Source organism: Salvelinus fontinalis, chromosome 10 (assembly GCF_029448725.1).
Source record: "Salvelinus fontinalis isolate EN_2023a chromosome 10, ASM2944872v1, whole genome shotgun sequence".
In the NCBI taxonomy this organism is placed as follows: domain Eukaryota; kingdom Metazoa; phylum Chordata; class Actinopteri; order Salmoniformes; family Salmonidae; genus Salvelinus; species Salvelinus fontinalis.
The window spans coordinates 21939272-21958832 of NC_074674.1; the positions used below are offsets into that span (position 1 = coordinate 21939272).

The 19561-nt window shown below is 40.2% G+C and overlaps 2 protein-coding genes across 4 annotated transcripts; one reads left to right on the forward strand and one right to left on the reverse strand.

Moving 5' to 3' along the window:
- Positions 1–3077: 3077 nt before the first annotated feature.
- Positions 3078–16998, forward strand: slc31a1 (solute carrier family 31 member 1). Of its 3 annotated transcripts, none has more exons than XM_055936107.1 (5): positions 3078–3306; positions 13371–13497; positions 13758–13830; positions 13979–14147; positions 14782–16998. In XM_055936107.1, exons 2-5 carry the CDS (start codon positions 13387–13389, stop codon positions 14981–14983), a joined length of 555 nt encoding a protein of 184 aa, XP_055792082.1. In that variant the 5' UTR covers positions 3078–3306; positions 13371–13386; the 3' UTR covers positions 14984–16998. The 3 variants fall into 3 exon arrangements, with proteins under 3 accessions (XP_055792082.1, XP_055792080.1, XP_055792079.1); XM_055936105.1 differs by lacking the exon at positions 3078–3306 and adding an exon at positions 7381–7570; XM_055936104.1 differs by lacking the exon at positions 3078–3306 and adding an exon at positions 7382–7542.
- LOC129863823 (anaphase-promoting complex subunit CDC26) lies at positions 16908–18461 on the reverse strand. The gene is made up of 3 exons (XM_055936108.1): positions 18291–18461; positions 17718–17818; positions 16908–17550 (listed from the first exon to the last, which is right to left on the reverse strand). The coding sequence occupies exons 2-3, from the start codon at positions 17796–17798 to the stop codon at positions 17365–17367; spliced, it is 267 nt and encodes an 88-aa protein (XP_055792083.1). The 5' UTR covers positions 17799–17818; positions 18291–18461; the 3' UTR covers positions 16908–17364.
- Between the last annotated feature and the right edge of the window lie 1100 nt (positions 18462–19561).

The following is a 19561-nucleotide window of genomic DNA, read 5'->3' on the forward strand; positions in this document are numbered from 1 at the left end:
AACTTCAATCAGGTATAGACCAACTCCACTTACCTTGAATTAAATGACTGAGCCACAAATTTGACTATTCCCTGCCTCTTGCAAAGATTTCCATCATCACCTTCATTTGAGGACTTCAGATTTAAACATTTTATTAATCAAATGGTTTTTTTTGTTAAATAGCCATGTTAATCACATTTAGTAATGACAGAATGCATTTTAAACTTCGCAATATAACACTTGTATGACTTAATTTTAAAAAATCTATAGGATTGTGAAAATGTGCTTGTGCAAAGGCGGCATTAACGATAAAATAAAGACAGCACTTTTAAAAGCCTATTTCACACCATAGCCTCATTTCATTTGAAATAACTTTAATTTTTATTTGGGCACAAATTATGTGGTGCTTAATTGCCCATGGATTGATGTTTCACTATTGTTTCAATGAAAATAGCTTGGCGTTCAACTAGCCATGTGTGATATGCACGTGCAGTTACAAGCCTGGTAGGGTTAGCAGCAGGTGGATTAGCAATATCCATCGTCGTAGTACGAAGGAAGCCCGAGCTGGAATCTGAAGCTGGTTAGCTTTAGAAAACCCTGAGTAGATCTAGCTTGCTTCGTACGATACCCCTCTAATTGCTGTGTTCACTGAAATAGAATGGTGAATGCAGTGATCAGGCTGCTTCCTCCAGGCTATTGTTCAGCAGCCCAATACAGGAACACTGGAACGGACCAAAGAAAGCAGAACTGCAGCCATGTCTGTGACTTCTTATAGATAAGACAATTTGTTATGTACATCTAGGCAAACTCAATATCTGTCCCTGCTGAGGTTTACATGTCACTGTTGTTCTCAACTATTCAAGTACCCAAATTGTTCCTCCAGAGGTCACTACAAATTGCCTGACGATTCAAACTAAATTCTTCTACTGCTCTGTTTGTTACATATGTCAGTGAGACTGCCATCATTTAAGTAATTTGTGGTGATGTCAAAAAGAGGGGTGTTGTACAAAATAAGTCATCAGCGATTGGATCATCTCTAACCAATCAGAGTATCAAAGCCAATGACACATTTTCAAAACTCTGCTTTACCCACATGTGTTCTGGCCAAAACCATCGGTTTCAGGGACCAATCAGAACGGTTAGAATGTGTTTGCATTCTTGGGGAGGTACTCGATCCAGACTCAACTGCGGAGAAGAAACTAACGTCTGTGGTTGTGGCATAGCGTTTGGCCGAAGCAAGTTTGGCCCGATATGTAGTTCTAACAAAGACAGTACAGGATGAAGATAGGCAGAAATCAAATAAAAATTGAATCAAAGAAACTGCTTCAATAGTAATCTCCAATAATGCTTGTAGGTGATGTCATGGCAACGTTGGCTAGCTAAGCCACAGAAACGTCATTGGGGTCGATGCATATGCGTTTTGTTTTGCCGGACGTTTAGCCTACATTTTCCATACTTGACGCACATGTGCTTCGCTTTTCAACTAGCTAAACCCTAGCTAATTGGAGTCTGTGTGTACTTCCGTTTGTACCACTGCACTGTATTTTAAAGGCTTCATTTTAGGGGCTTAATCTGTGTCTGGGAAACCGGCCCTTAATGAGCAAGTACCCCAGACACCAGTCGTGGGGTCAATACCAAGTGCATTTGACTGCTTGGCATATTGTTTCACAGTAAATTATGTGAACTGATGTATAGTACATGTAGTCTAATCCTTTTCATATTGTTTAACCAGTAATGTATGTGACCTGATGTACATGTATAGTCTAATCCTTTTCTGTACAGTGAGGTTTTTATCCATGTGACTGAATCAAATTCTGTTCTTTACATGCTTACTGACAAAAGTTACATACAGGTTAAAAATTACTGGCGGCTGTAGTGATGCTGACATGCAATCAATTACTGTACAGTAAGAATATTTGTGGACTGTTACAATTCCATGTTGCACAATCACAAATAATAATGAGGAAGGTACAAGGGCATGAAGTAATGGCAAACCATGTGCTGCAAATCCCCTATCCCATATCCTGCAAAAACACCTCATTCTAGTAGCCTATGCACTCACTACTATCTGGTTATATTTTGAGAAAACATACAAAACAACTCTTGTGAATGTTAGAGTTTGGGCTGGTATCTAATTTCCGTATTAAGATATTCACGCTTTGGACATGGTTGTTCATGTTCAGCTTCGTGTAGGAGAAGTGGAATTTCGATGGCATCCACTTCATCGGCAATAACAAAGGCGAATTCCATGTCTGCCATTTAACGTTTCCTAGAAGAAAAAAACAGAAGTTGTCAGACAGCAAACTGTCAGTGCATAAATATGTACCTCCCTGACACTAATATTAGTACTTGAAATTATTCTCATCATATATATTTGTTAAAATTAGGTAATTTAAAATGTGGAGTGGAGCAGCCTGGACCGGAATTCTAAAATAGTATATGTTACGTTTCATAAAACAGATGGTTACGTGAGGAAAAAACGAAAGTAGATTGGTTGGTCTGAGTGTGTGTACAATGCAAACAAATAGCAACCCAAAGATTGTAAATTCGTATCTCTTTCTGGACAATTTAAGCTTTTTAGCTAATTAGCAGCTTTTCAACCACTTACCTACTTTGCAACTACGTATTATGTTAGCTAACCCTTCCCCTAACGTTAGCCAAGCAGCTAGAATTTGTAACATATAATATGTTTTGCAAATTCGTAACATATTATGTTAAGCAAATTCGTAAAATATTGTACGTTTAGCAAATTCGTAATATATCATACGAAATGGGTGATGGACTTCTACAAATTAATACATGCCATATGAAACGTAACATAGGCTAAATGGAGTGCCTCGGATTTACATACAGAATAATACGAAATACTCTGAGACCAGGTTGCCATCCAACCCAGCCAGTGAAGAGACCACCACGAAAATACATACATTTTCTGAGAATATCTGTGAATAAAAAATTACATTCGGTGGTATTTTGAGGGCTACATTAAATGTAAAATACACACAGGGGATGTTTTAAGGCGTTATGTAGGCTTACAAGCTGCCATGTGACGGCGGAAGTGCCTACCCTGAACGGGTCGCCTGATAAGCTACTACATGAAAACATCCGTGCTACGTCTACATTTTCCTGCATTGTCAAATGTCAGCTTGCTGTTTTGTCGGCGTTTTGCCAGTAGAATAAACGGGAGTCTGGATGTTCATTTGAGAGCTCATAGTTAATGATTAGGTTGTGAGTTATCTTGGCCCAAGAAAATCACGGTGGAACCACAGCGTTTCTAAACGTACTGTACTGTCGACGTTGCTGGCACCGTGTTATCTATATTGTGAGGTAAGCGCGTGCGTGCTTTCCCAGACTAAGTTAAACTGTGTCGTTCTTTTGGACTTGTTTGACCTCTGTAGCTACTAGATAAGCTAGTTGGCTAGCAAGTACAGCGACTATCTAATTCATTAGTTAGCAAAGTCGTGTTTTGTTATTTTGCAACTTGAGCCATCTCACAATTTCAAACAAATGTGCATATGTTCGAGATCCCATTTATATATATACACACACACATTTTTTTTAAAGACAAACCCATACAGCAAGTTAGCTGCCAACAAAACAGATTTCTAGCCTTTGACTATAATTCTACTATTCAGACGGTCAGTTATTGTTGAGAAATACTTGGCTTTTGTATTTGCTACACAGTTACAGTACACAAAATTCTAATTTGTTGCCAAAGACTCATTGATCTTAGTCTCTCTCCACTACCTCAAGGTTTTACTTTGCTCTTTTGCATCATACTCTCATATTGCGAAACAAGTAAGCAATCAATATCTATCACATTGTCATGCTCATTAACTTGTCATAAAGCACAAACATGCAATATTCCCTATTCCAATGTCATACCTATTCCACAACTAGGAATTAACCTACAAATATGCATAATAATATTTTTTTCAAGGTATTTCAATTGCAGCCTTTTCAGAGCATTATCTTGAGCATTGATGATGATGATGCTGAAACAGAACCAATTGTACTGCTGTCCATTTATAGACTCTTTTCACAGCCATTTACAGCTTTGAAAACATTACCTGTCACAGTTATCCCCTTTATAACAGAGAAAAAAGTGAGCCTCTAGAGCCAGAAAGTTCCATGGCCTGGTGGTCATTATTTATGTCAATCCAAAAGTACATCAAAAAATGGTCGAGGCTGGTCAACCACAAGAAATGTATGGAACTTGTATCTCTTAAATGGCCGGTGCTCACTGATCTTATTGTGGGAAGTCTGCTATTGAGTGGCACTCAACAGCCACGGCAAACTCTGCCACATGACTTGAACCCCAATGCACAAAAATCTATGCGCTTTATATGCTGTTTTAAAGATCTGCTTTTCGCATCTTTTGGATCTCACTCTCAATTCGACTGCTCTGGGGATAACAGGGTCACTCATAATTAACTGACTGTTATATTTTCATTTACTCCCAGATATGTGAATGGGAGGAATGTTTATGAGTGGGTCTGAGTGAAACAGTGCCCAATTGTCTTTATGTATCAGGAGGACAGTGACAGTATCCAATGGGCCAGGCTGTCCTCCAGCTATGCTGCTGTAGTTGGCCCTCCTTCCCTTTGGCATCACTCCTACATGACTGAACCTTGTTTGCCTGGTAAGGGTTCTCATTCTCAACAACCGGCTTACTTTACAGACAGACTTATACTTAGGCTAGTTGATGATGAAGGCAGCAGGGACCAAGTGTATTTGAATACAGCTTGTCTGACCTCTGCCAAGCTTAACTGACCACCTTAAAAGTTGAAGTGGATTGTTAGTAATTGTTCTGATCTTGGTTGTTGATTGAAATGGCGTCATAGTTACAGTAGAGAAAATCAATCCCCTCCTCGATCAAGATCCCTGCAGCCTAAATTTGTTTTTTTACACTTGAAAAGTAATAGCGCCCCTTGTGTCCACTGCCAGTAATACAGTATACCCCGGGATGCTACAGGAACGGTATGCAAATCTGGTGACTGCCCAACCCTAGTCACAAACAACATTCCATGAATGGAAAGCAGTGGATTGATAACACAGACATGACAGGTAAAATAAAACAAGGCTTAAACAACACCTGTAAATCAAAGATGGATTGATGAGTACGTGATCAGAATCTAATGGAGAAATTCAAGTATGAATTGACAACCTTTTGGTTATTGTACCTCAACCTGTATTGTTCTGTACCATCTTGTTTTAAAAGTCGGAAAGTAGGCTAACTTTGCCATTGTACACTCTTAACTAGCCTGTGTACCCTTTACTGTACTGTATTTGCATCAGGTAGTGGGTCTTGTGCATTCATTAGGAATGTGTTTTAAAGTCTGGCAATTATGTAGCAAAATTAGGTCAGTGGTGTACTGTTAAATGTGAAAGGATTAGGCTTAGGTCTACATGATCATGTGATGCCAGTTAGGGTCATTGATGGTGATATCTTACAGTATTTATTTAGATAAGACTGATTAATTGCACACTTTCAAATTGCAGGTCAAGGGTTATCTTTACTGTCCACTGAAGTGATTAGTGAATTAGGCGGGCCTTTCCAAATGGCATGTTGCCACATTGACAGACACAGAGAGAGAATGGTTTTGAACAGTGTCTTCTCTACTCAGTGTGTCTTTGTTCCATCAAGGTGCTGAACTTGAGGATGCAGCTTTTACTAAAGGCAAGAGCTGAAGAAAGTTAATCTCGCTCTCTGAACAAAGCTACAGTACACAAACACACACACACACACACACACACACACGCACACACACGCACGTGTGCGCACAAACTGTTGAGTAAATAGTAGGCTTCACTGAGTAATCATCACCTCTGACCTCTAATCACAATGTTTGAGTTGCACAATCATGGAATGTTTTGTTGGTCAGCAGTTGTTGATGCTATTTTCCTTTCCGTAATTTTGTACATTGTGCTTTTTACTGAACATTTCGTCATTGCTTCAGTCACTTTAATCTTTGGTGAGGATTATTATGAGCCCGTTTTATCAGCGCCTTTGGCTTTCATATAATAGGCCTACGTCGGCCTTGACTTGACATGCACTTTTACGTCATGTTCCACAAGGCTGGAGGTCAGACTGTTCTATCACAGTCACACTATAACTCATTTTAGACTAAAGGTGCGAGTACATTACATGTACAGTGCCTTCAGAAACAATTTGGCAGCAGGTAGCCTAGTGGTTAGAGCGTTGGACTTGTAACCGAAAGGTTGCAAGATTAAATCCCTGAGCTGACAAGTTAAAAATCTGTCGTTCTGCCCCTGAACATGGCAGTTAACCCACTGTTCCTAGGACGTCTTTGAAAATAAGAATTTATGCTAAACTGACTTGCCTGGTAAAATAAAAAATAAAAACTTTTTCCGACATTTTGTTGTTACATTGCTTAAAGTTGAGGTGTTGTGTTACTGATCTACACACAATACCTCATATTCAGTGGAATTTTGTTTGTAGAACATTTTCAAAATTGATTAAAAAAATGGAAAGCTAAAATGTCTTGGGTCATTAAGTATTCAACCCCGTTGTTATTGCAAGCCTAAATAAGTTCAGGAGTACAAAAGTTGGTTAACAAATCACATAAGTTGCATGGACTCATTCTGTGTTCAATAATAGTGGTTAATTTGATTTTTGAACGATCTCTCCCACATACAAGTATCTGTAAGGCCCCTCAATCGAGTTGTGAATTTCTAGCACAGATTCAACCACAAAGACCAGGGAGGTTTTTCAATGCCTCGTATTTTTCTTCCACTTTGACATTACAGAGTATTTTATGTAGATCGTTGACCAAAAATTGCAATTAAATCAATTTTAATCCCGCTTTGTAACACAACAAAATCTGGAAAAAGTCAAGGGGTGTCTATACTTTCTAAAGGCATTGTATTCTTCGCTGCAGTGTATCCATTATCCTTTATCTTTGTCCCCGATTGGTCGCCATAAAGTCTAATGATTAACAATTCCCTGTACATGGACCCAAGCACAGGAAATTGCATTATTAGTTGTGTTCTATGCATCAGCATTCAGTTCATGATCAATTATTTTGATCAGGAAAGTGTTCTTGTGTTACTGTATAGGCTAGCTTATGTGGCTTTTACCAAACACTGATGAACACAAGCCTACACTGTTTGGTCCTGACTGTTTGTCTGGTCAAAGGACAGTTTTATCAAATATAAAAGATTGTCTGAGCAGCAAACAAATAAGTGAGTGGACATCCCATTATTTCGTCAGCTAATGTATGTTTTGTCCAGCACTTGTAGGGTATGTTTTGGATGTGTTTTAAAGTATTTGCTCTTGAAATGGCTCTTTTCCTCATGGGGGGGGGGGAACCCATGTGATTGGCTGGATCAGAGGAAATGAGAGGCAGATGAACAGTCACATGAGGAGGGCAGTCATGAGAGAGAGCAGCTTATTGCACAACACACAGTCACTTTCCCAGACTCAAGCAGGAGAGCACACACAGGATCAGACTACACACCTGTACGCATTGATAGGTTGCATGAACACACACATATTGACAAGTATCTTGTCATTGATTTGGCTGTAACAGAGACATTTGGGTAAGTTTTAATGTGGTGAGACATTTGGGTAAGTTTTAAAATTGGGTGAGATTTTATCTGGAATGAAACTATTTCATATAAATTATCGAATCAAGAATGTTTAGGCTACCATTTAATAATATACTTGTTCCTTTTATGAAATGTATTTCAGCTGTTTTTACTTCTGCATGCTCCAAACAGTCTGACTGTTCTGGGGAAAAAGCATGGACTCTGTTAATTGTATGTTTCCTGTTTTTATGTATAGCTCAACCAAGTAAGCAAATATATGCAGGGTTTAGGCTTTTATCCATAGTACTTTGAGAGCAGTCGTTTCTAATGTGAGTCACATCTATATGGTGATCACCGTTGTTTTTTTATTGAAGGGACTAGATCAGCTTTAATTTTGCAGATAGATGCTGGGTTCTATCAATGTCATTTTTGTCATAATTTCCAATCCCCCCCCAAAATATTTTTTTTACATTTATATATTTTTATTTATTTTACCCTAACCCTTCCCTCCCCCAATTGGAGTAAACCAAGGACAACTATACTTAGGCATCTACTTCCAGCTTATACATACTAAATACATTTTACGGACACAGTACATTTTATATTGGTTCACTTTTTTAATTTTCTTTCATCCTTCAGCCACCCTCAACCCCTAAAAACAATCCAGTCTTGACTTATTTCTGCTGTGCTGTTTCCCAAAAGTTCTGAACCTTTCTATTCTCAAGTTTCCACAGATTCTAAATGAAAGATGAACACCTTTACTAAAAGTACTATTATATTACTGATCGACTGACCATGGCTTTTCAAGTCACTCAGCAGTGCTATTTGCAAAGATAGATTTAAGTAAATGTTGTGATTTTTTTCCACCAGCCATTCCTGAACCTGCAACCAAAAACAAGCTACATATGGGCAGTACCAAAATAAATTATCTAATGATTCTCTTTGCAGCAAAATCTGCAGAGCTGGGATGGTTGTATCCTCCATATAAACTCAGCAAAAAAAGAAACATCCTCTCACTGTCAACTGCGTTTATTTTCAGCAAACTTAACATGTGTAAATATTTGAATGAACATAAGATTTAACAACTGAGACATAAACTGAACAAGTTCCACAGACATGTGACTACAATAAAAGGAATAATGTGTCCCTGAACAAAGGGGGGGTCAAAATCAAAAGTAACAGTCACTTTCAGGTGTGGCCACCAGCTGCATTAAGTACTGCAGGGCATCTCCTCCTCATGGACTGCACCAGATTTGCCTGTTTTTGCTGTGAGATGTTACCCTACTCTTCCACCAAGGCACCTGCAAGTTTCCAGATGTGCTCAATGGGATTGAGATCCGGGCTCTTTGCTGGCCATGGCAGACCACTGACATTCCTGTCTTGCAGGAAATCATGCACAGAACGAGCAGTATGGCTGGTGGCATTGTCATGCTGGAGGGTCATGTCAGGATGAGCCTGCAGGAAGGGTACCACATGAGGGAGGAGGATGTCTTCCCTGTAACACATAGCGTTGAGATCGCCTGCAATGACAACAAGCTCAGTCCGATGATGCTGTGACACACCGCCCCAGACCATGACGGACCCTCTAACTCCAAATCGATCGCGCTCCAGACTACAGGCCTCGGTGTAACGCTCATTCCTTCGATGATAAACTCAAATCCGACAGTGACCCCTGGTGACACAAAACCGCGACTCGTCAGTGAAGAGCACTTTTTGCCAGTCTTGTCTGGTCCAGCGACGGTGGGTTTGTGCCCATAGGCAACGTTGTTGCCAGGGGAGGACCTGCCTTACAACAGGCCTACAAGCTCTCAATCCAGCCTCTCTCAGCCTATTGCGGACAGTCTGAGCACTGATGGAGGGATTGTGCGTTCCTGGTGTAACTCGGGCAGTTATTGTTGCCATCCTATACCTGTCCCGCAGGTGTGATGTTCAGATGTACCGATCCTGTGCAGGTGTTGTTACATGTGGTCTGCCACATCTGCAGTCCTCATGCCTCCTTGCAGCATGCCTAAGGCACATTCACGCAAATGAGCAGGGACCCTGGGCATCTTTTTTTTTGTGTTTTTCAGAGTCAGTTGAAAGGCCTCTTTAGGGTCCTAAGTTTTCGTAACTGTGACCTTAATTGCCTAGGAGTGGAAGGCCCCGGTGCACAACTGAGCACGAGGACAAGTACATTAGTGTCTAGTTTGAGAAGCAGAGTTGCAAAGAAAAAGCCATATCTCAGACTGGTCAATACAAATAAAAGATTAAGACGGGCAAAAGAACACACACTGGACAGAGGAACTCTGCCTAGAAGGCCAGCATCCCAGAGTTGCCTCTTCACTGTTGATGTTGAGACTGGTGTTTTGCGGGTACTATTTAATGAAGCTGCCAGTTGAGGACTTGAGGCATCTGTTTCTCAAACTAGACACTAATGTACTTGTCCTCGTGCACCGGGGCCTCCCACTCTTTCTATTCTGGTTAAAGCCAGTTTGCCCTGTTCTGTGAAGGGGGTAGTACACCGCGTTGTATGAGATCTTCAGTTTCTTGGCAGTTTCTCGCATGGAATAGCCTTCATTTCTTAGAACAAGAATAGACTGACGAGTTTCAGAAGAAAGATCTTTGTTTCTGGCCATTTTGAGCCTGTAATCAAACCCACAAATGCTGATGCTCCAGATACTCAACTAGTCTAAAGAAGGCCAGTTTTATTGCTTCTTTAATTAGCACAACAGTTTTCAGCTGTGCTAACATAATTGCAAAATGATGATAATTGCAAAATGATGATAAACTTGATTAGATAAACACAACGTGCCATTGGAACACAGGAGTGATGGATGCTGATAATGGGCCTCTGTACGCCTATGTAGATATTCCATTAAAAATCAGCCTTTCCCAGTTACAATAGTCATTTACAACATTAATGTATACACTGTATTTCTGATTAATTTAATGTTATTTTAATGGACAAAAAATTATCTTTTCTTTCAAAAACATGCATTTCTAAGTCACCCCCAAACTTTTGAACGGTAGTGTATGTAAATAAGGTATTCCTGATTTTTTATTTTATTTTATTTTATACATTTGCAAACATTTCTGCAAACATTTTTACACTTTGTCATTATGGGGTATTGTGTGTAGATTGCTGAGAATTCTTTTTTAAATCAGTTTTAGAATAAGGCTGTAACGTAACAAAGTGGAAAAGTCAAGGGGTCTGAATACTTTCCGAAGGCACTGTACATTTGTGTAATGGCTAACTTCTCACTGTGGTAGTAACTGAGTCAAGCAGAGCAGAACAATGAGGCAACAGATGTTTTGACTGGAAACCAGCAGTTTAAAAGATGTGGTTTTTTGTCTTCATTTAGATTCTCGATGTCTGTTTTTCCTTGTCCGCTGATGTCATTGATTTCCCCCTCTGGGTGTTCCAGACCTTTTTCATATATCTTGTGTTTCTCTAATTAATTGACATTGTCCATTTTAAGTGGGCATTTATTGTGTTATAAAGGCAGTTTTTACGGATGTGGCCTTGGGTTGTTTAGACATTAGATTAGTAAGGGTCCTGATGGTGCTCTCGACTCAAGTGGCTAATTCTTCCTCTTCGAATGATTGCGCTCTTTCTTAAGTAGGGAGTGAAGGTGATTTTCAAGGTGACATGTCTAGTAGATTTAGATTTAACCTGAAGCCGTGTATGAAATAGCCTTGGCATACACTGGTCCGAACTGTCTTCACAGTTCTTGGGACCATGTTGTTCTATCTGTAGCCTAGTATGTGTCTTTTCTTTCCTCAATTTAGGTACTCTTCAGATCCAACAAACGCAACTATAATTAGTCTAACTATTGTAATTTCGTTATCAATAACTCGATTACAAAATGGCAACGCTGTAATCATTCTCTTGACCTATAAACGTTTATGGTCTGGGTACTCTGCTTCCCTTTGCACGTACTTGATGTCCAAGAAGACCGTTTCAATCAGCATTTACAATTGACCCTGGCCACTAGTGGGTTCAGTACAGTACGTGGAGGTTCATGGTTAAAACACCTCTCAGCTGAATCACACCATCACCGTCTCTCCATAGCAATAACACTGGGTACTTTGGAGACTTTGACTGACTCGTTTAATTACGGTCCTCCTAACTTTTTAATCGGTGCTAACCAAGGAGCATTAGAGAGGATCTGGGGCTTGTCCTCAGGCTAGTGGCACGGTGCCAAGCCAAGGACCAGGATACTCCAATTCTGAGTGATTACACACTTCATTCCTCTTTAAGCTCACCGAGTCAAACACGGAACGGTGTCCTTACAAACCTGGAAAGTTTAGTTTGAGAGGAACTAAATTCGACGTGCAGGCCTACACCTGGAAAAGATTACACACTATGCATTTTTCCTGGACGATAATAAGCAGGAGTCCTACACTGTGCTGCTAAGGGTGGGGCAGTGTTGCCTCTAAGCTGTGTGGGTGCTGCACAGAAGAAATACAGCCTACAGAGAGAAGCACGAGATTTAACTTGACTTGAAATAAGGGCTGTGTTTCATGTAGGCTTACCCTGGCATGATGTTTTGATAACCATGTCAATCTCTCTAGGACAAGGGGGACTTTTTTAATAATATATTCATCTATATTTACTTCCGAAAATGCTAATTAGCATCAAAGTAGACATCATGCAATGCAAGACTACATATCCCTACAAGCTCCTGCACGTCATCTCTAGCTGACACCTTTGCTAACAGGTATTGTGTCAATTTAAAACTTGCACAAGAGTTCACAGAATTGTACTGTTAAAGAAATGTAGCCAATTTATTAATTACAAAATGTAGCTAACTTTACATAGTTAATCCAGAGGTTCTTACCTTTGCCTCGAATCAGGCTGTCGCAGCCAGATCATGGCATTTGGGGTTCTTTATTATAGCCACATTAGCAGCTTATTAGCATTTCAATTTTGGGTGGTAAATACAGGGAACTAGGTTGATATAAATCACCTTGTCCTAGCGAGATTTACATAGTTATCAAAACGTCATGCCAGGGTAAGCCTACATGAAACGCGGCCCTTATTTTAAGTGTTTCTAAAATCCCCTATAGGAAAAATTAATGGTGGAAAAACGATTAGACCCATTTCCTTGTTTGACCGCAAGGTTTTATGGGTATTATGACTCTACTCTACTCTACTCTGGTACTCTATAGGCAGCAGGTAGCATAATTTGTCAGATTCTCTGTAATAATGGAATGGGCATAATAATGCATTTTATTTTGTAAAGTGGTTTCTTGTGTCAAACAACACATTTTCAGTCACCTCCTTGTCTATTGGACAAGTGGATAAACAGGTTAATGTCAAGCCTTGCATGTTTGTTTTTTTACATAAATCTCAAGGAATTTAGGCCTACATTGAACACACCACATTGGCTGCTACTGAAGGGTGAATGATAGAACTGCTATTTCCATGTTAAAATGTTACGGGATGCATTTTCTCCATTGTTTTCAATGGTAGGCCACTCTGGTAGCACTACATTATGATCAAATAGTCACAGTAGTCTACTTGGCCACTGTTAAAACTGTAATTTAAAGCGGGTACTCTGTGTTAACAGTAAATGTGTGTTGGAAGTTGCACCGAATTTTCACAATGTTCAAGTTTGGGCACAGCAGACCTTAAATATGCTCAGTGCCTAATTTATTTTTAGTGAACATTTTGGGGTGGGGTTTGTTTATTTTTGGCTTGATGTCAGTTTCCGTCTTGGCTTCACAATAATTTTCTGAACACCTCTGGCACCGCCAAATATCTACCACAAAAGCCACCTGTCGTGGACAAATGAGTCTGTGTGGAGGTGTGAAGTGTGTGTGACTGTGTATTTTGTCTCTGTATTTCCTGGTTCTAGCAGTCCTACAGTACAGATGAACATGGACATGCACCATGATCACCACGACCACGGCACCATGGCTCCTCCCTCGGGGACAGACTCCCATGGGGATGGAGCAGTACACCATGCAGGAGGAATGATGATGGTGAGTGGGCCTGGCACTCCAAAAAATATATCACACACTAATTTCTCTCTGTTACAGTGTGGGATTTACTTAGGCTTGGCACCCTGTCAGTGCACTTTCTACCACCAAAGTAGCAAATCTGATTTAAGATTAATGTTTTTAAACTCTCTTAATTCAAACGGCCTGTTTGACATTTCTCTACTGTGTGTGAGCTGAATCACTGTAAACCGCTTGGCTCTGTAGGTGTGTGACACAATTTGTTTTCTATTCCTCTTCTGAAGCAAATGACCTTCTACTTTGGCTACACAAACGTGGAGCTGCTGTTTGCCGGTCTTGTCATCAACACACCTGGAGGTAAGAGTGTGTGTGTTTTCCAGGATGCATTTGTAAACTTGAAATGTAGTGCAAAAAGTATTTTATGACCATTAACGGTTCAATATTGTCCCCCAAAAGATGGTGAATATCTAACCAACATTAACATCTCAATCATGTCTCTTCTCAGAGATGGCAGGGGCCTTCATTGGTTGTTTCCTGCTAGCTGTGCTCTACGAGGGGCTGAAGATCGGCAGGGAGTTCCTGTTGAGGAGGAACCAGGTCAACGTGCGCTATAACTCCATGCCTGTCCCGGGAGCAGACGGTACCATGCTCATGGAGACCCACAAGACTGTAGGGTGAGTGAGAACAAATATGCAACAGGCCTCCTCACTAAACGGGCACACAGTACTGCAGTGAAGTGTTCCGATTTATACCCCAAATGTGAGACTTCTATACATGGCAGCAAAAAAGGGCTACTGGCTCCACATTACCTTGTAGTAGGACATTTTGAAGCTTTATAATAATTTGGTGGGTGCTTATTCGTCCCATTTCACACATGCGAAAATATGCATATCCCAACTCTCCCTGAGACACACGTGTACATATGTGAAATGGGCCAAATAAGCACCCACCAAATTATTATAAGGCTTCAAAATGTCCTACTACAAGGTAATGTGGAGCCAGTAGCCCTGGTGTATTAATACACGTGTGAATTGTAAATGTGTTTTTTGCATATCCCAACTCTCCCTGAGACGCACTTGTAGACTGGCCCAATGCTCTAACCACTAGGCTACCTGCTGCCCTGCCTTACTGTTTGTGAGGAATGTTGTAGCCCTAACAGGAATTTAAAAAATGTCCAAGTAGCCACCTGGTTAAATAAAGGTGAAATAAAAAAATAAAAATGAACACCCTACTTGGAGAGTGCTGTGAATGAATTGATTGAAAACATGACTCTCTCAATATTCCTGTTTCCTTCTCTGTCTCCTGCAGCCAGCGGATGCTGAGTCTGTCCCACTTGCTGCAGACGGTGTTACACATCATCCAGGTGATGGTCAGCTACTTCCTTATGTTGGTCTTCATGACCTACAACGCTTACCTGTGCATCGCCGTGGCAGCGGGGGCCGGGGTGGGATACTTCTTATTCAGCTGGAAAAAGGCTGTGGTTGTTGACATCACCGAACACTGTCACTGACACCCCCAACTGGTCTATTCATCCTACCACACACGTTAAACATCCATACAGGCATTCTCCTTTCAATCCCCATCATCATGCATCCAGTTTTTGTTGCATGTATCACATTTGGACAGTTCACTTTGTCACACTAAAGCTTGATGGTAAATCTGAATTATGACCATGAGCTTTTACATTTGTGACCGTCTGTCCTATTGGTAGCTCTAGAAGACTACCCGTGTCACCGTAACACGATGTTGGTATTCCAAATTCTTACGCCTCCTGTTTCAATCTCCACGTCTCTGTCAAAAGAGCTGAATGTTCACTCTTCCCCCAGTCGTGCCATTCTCAATAAGTATTTTTATTATTGCGCAACAATCGGTGCACGTTCATCCTTACAGCGTCGGACCTAGGGTTTTCTGCTCACACAGGGCATTTACAACCACTTTCTCTTTGAAGAACAGTGTGCTGGTACAAGTAGTGAGTAGTTATATTAATAGGGCCTAGAGTATCTCCTGACCAGGGAACAATGCTGGGTCCTAGTTGAAGCATTCTGAAGCAAAGTCCTCTGCATTTCATCTGACAGTCTGATGGGGGCCTTACATAATCAGTGTCTCACAACAGGAGTCAAAGGTCATACTTGAGATTGGCTGTATAACTGAGCCTTAGTAAACCCTTTGCCTTAAAAGGAGGAAAACATGTGACAGCCTAGGCCAACTGTAGACAGGACCCCCATATTCTACTGATAAGCGCCAGCACCATTTTAAAGAAGTTTGTTCTTGTCACGTGATTATATGACGACCCTTAAAACCCTCATGATACACACTGCTATGCAATGTTCCATTTTGGATAGATTATTAATTTTTAAAAATCAGTATTTACAAATAACGCTTCACTTAAAGAGTATTAAGAGTAGGCTTGATCTGACCCATAAATGTACAATAAAAATTGGCTCTTGCACATTTAAGAAGCCAATGTAAATAGAAATATATGTACATGTCAAACAAACCTACTGCTAGTATCAACTCCAACGAAGATCATTTCACATCTAAATTCAAGTGTCTGCCTTTCTAAATCTTCACTACCATATATTGTTGCTGGCCAAATCTTTCATTTGCTTGTTTCAAGAAACAAATTCATGTTGAACAGATTACTGGGTCTAATCTGAGCACATAAGGAGGTCCCTAAAAACCTCAACCTAAAAAGGGTTAACTTTATCACTTCATGAAGTGGGATTCCCCGCTATAATTTGGGAGTAAATTTTGGTGTGTTCATTCAATAGGCTTAAAGTAACGCATGTCAACACAACATGGATACTAGTGTCCTTATTGGAGCAAGTGCTCAGGTCCCAAGGACAAGCAGATAACTCTGGGAAAGAAGGAGGCTGGATCTAGTGCTTTCCCAGACTGGCCTAGTAACACATGATTTCTGCACTACTCTGTGACCCATCGGTGCTTAGGCCACACACTACAGACAGTACATACTTTGACAGAAGGTTGATGAAGTAGACCTAAAAGAGAAAATATTTCACTTTTAGGTATTTCTTTTTAGTTTCTTAATGGTATACTTTTTTTCCCATTTGAGATAAATGACTGTAGTAAATGTTTATCAGTTGCCTGAGTGACATTGTGTTGTGCCTGGTTTGGAGATCAAATTCCCAGTTGCTATAACTGGATTTAACAGCCACGTGTTCTCATTACATTACTATAAAGCCAGGGACATTAGTATATACTTGAACATATAACCGTTTCTGCCTTACCATGTGGGATCATGTATAAAGAGGATATATTATAGTCTACTGTACAAATGGAGTGTTGAAGTAAATTGGCCAAAAACAAGTGGGAATCTGACCACCACTCCAGCGCAGCATCAGTGTGAACATGTCTGTATAGTTTTACATATTTATAGTGCTGTAATCTTTTTAGAGAAAACAAGTAATAAATGGTATCATTCAAGAACTGTATTTGTTCAAATCTGTTGCAGTCTCCTGTCCTTGACATAATGTGGCCGTGAAGGCAAATAAAAGTACAAGCATACCATTGTAAGTAATGACTGATTTAGTTAAAGTCCATTCAATTAATCCATCTCTCCACGGATGCTACCAAGTCTGGATGTTTGTAATAAAGGAGGGAAACCACTGTACATGACCCCTCCCATCAAACATTACATTGTACAAAAGGCCACCCTTTGCATCCAGGTCCTAACTTTTCAGGTAAATGCAGCAACATTACTTTAGACTTATGAATGCAATATGATCCTCAAAGTACACGTTTCTTTGTAGAGATACTTCTCAGGTAAACAAATACCCCTGACCATGTCAAGAGCACAGTCACGGTGCCAACCACACACCAATGCTGGAGAGGCCAACCATTTTAGCGGTCTCTAATGTGTCCGTTAGGAACCTAAAATTGCAGGTTTCCAAAGAGCGATGGCAAGGTGTTGGGTTTAGGGTGGGGCTTGTAGCCTATTCTCTCATTGATCATCTGTTCCCGTGTCTTCCCATCCCCTGTTCCACTACCGGCCCCCACCATGTCACTCGACATCGCCACGCCAACAACATCCACCTCATCTCGCTGTTTCTTCCGACTCTAAAAGAGGAAATAAGTGTGGGTGGTAGTTAGACACATGGAAGTTGTGCTAATCATCAAACTTTTCTTGCAAAGATAATAGGGACTGCATTGTTCATACACTAATTAGATAGTATTTTATACCTGCAAATACGATAGAGAGTATTCATGATGGTGTGGCTGCTCACCTCGAGCTCTTTCTTGACACTCTCAAACTCCTCCGTGTCATCCAACTTCAGCTCCAGACGGGTGGGCTTTCTGCGCAACATCTTCTACCCACTAACGTTAGCTGGGAAGCAGATGTGCCGTATCAATGAATAGTTATTCACACAAGTGCCATAGGAAACTGTTGTACTATTATAGCTGGCTAAAGATAAAGGTGATAAGTCAAGTACTGAGTGCAATAGGTAACGTTAAATCACGTATAGTACTGTGTATGAAATTACACAAAATTAGTAATTGTTAACTACATTGTTGAAAAAGGACACGTAAGTATGAATGTCACTCTTAGTCTAGACCTGTTGTTTACGATGCCTGTGACAAATAAAATTTTATTTGATTTAGGCTGCCAAATAAATTAATTGCACTCATATCTCTGCAACGTTCTACTCCTAGCTAGCTAAATAGCAAGCTGGCTAACTAGAGCTAAGACTACAGTGACGGACCAAACTTGGCAAAGGAGACCAAAATAGCGAGCTTCCCACGTCAATACTTTGTCTCTGAGACCCAATGAAACCGGCAAATCGTTCATATTTACTTACATTTTGTTGTCTAGTTTGATAGTAGCTAGCCACGCACTGTAGAATCCGCCATAAATTGACGAAGAGCTTCTGGGTAAAGTAGTTTTTCAGCAGTGCCTTGCTTCGGCGTGTTTGACCCTTGATTACAGTCAAATGGCTTGTTCGACATAGAGATCGCCATCTTGTAGTCCTACAACCCAGAAATGAGTTACCTCTGGTTCGTTCAGCCATTCATATGGCGAAAATGAATAGGAAAGAATAGGGTTTTGGGATAAATGCCGAAAATAATGTCTGAGGTTAACATGACCTTTATGAATTCTTTCCACATACATGTTTGTCATTTGAATGCCTGAACGAACCAGATGTAACTAATTTTAGGGTTTTAGGATTACAAACTGGCGAGCTCTATTGCAGCCGACTTTAAAGGTCAGTCAAGACTGACTGATTTACAAATCACCTTATAACCAGTGGCGTAAAGTACATAAGTAGTACTTTACTATTCATATTTTGGACAACTTTGATTTTTACTTCACTACATTCCTAAAGTAAATAATGTACTTTTTACTCCATACAATTTCCCTGACACCCCAAAGTACTAGTTACATGTTGAATGCTTAGCAGGACAGGAAGATGGTCCAATTCAGCCCTTCTCAAGAGAACATCCCTGGCACCTCTACTGCCTATGATCTGATGGACTCACTAAACACAAATGCTTTGTGTTGGAGTATGCCTCTGGCTATCCGTAAATTTAAAAAACAAGAACATTGTGCCGTCTGGTTTGCTTAATATAAGGAATTTGAAATTATTTATACTTTCAATCTTTAAGTATATTTTAGCAATTACATTCATTTTTGATACTTAAGTATATTTAAAACCAAAAACGTTTAGACTTTTACTCAAGTAGTATTTAAGTGGATGACTTTTACTTGAGTCATTTTCTATTAAGGTATCTTTACTTTTCCTCAAGTATGACAATTTGGTACTTTTTCCACCACTGCTTATAAACTACTCAATGGATGCGCGAAAGTAGACGACTAGACAGAAGTCGATGAATGAACCAACTGCAAGTCGGACAACTTCAACTGTTTCTAGGAAAGTGACAATGGCAGACATGGCATTCGCCTTTGTTATTGCCGATGAAGTGGATGCAATCAAAATTCCACTTCTCCTACACAAAGCATAACATAATCAACATAGTCCAAGGAATGAATATCCTGATGATAAAGAAATTAGATACCAGCCCAAGCTCTTTCTAACATTTACAAGACCAGGTAGTGAGTGCAAAGGCTACT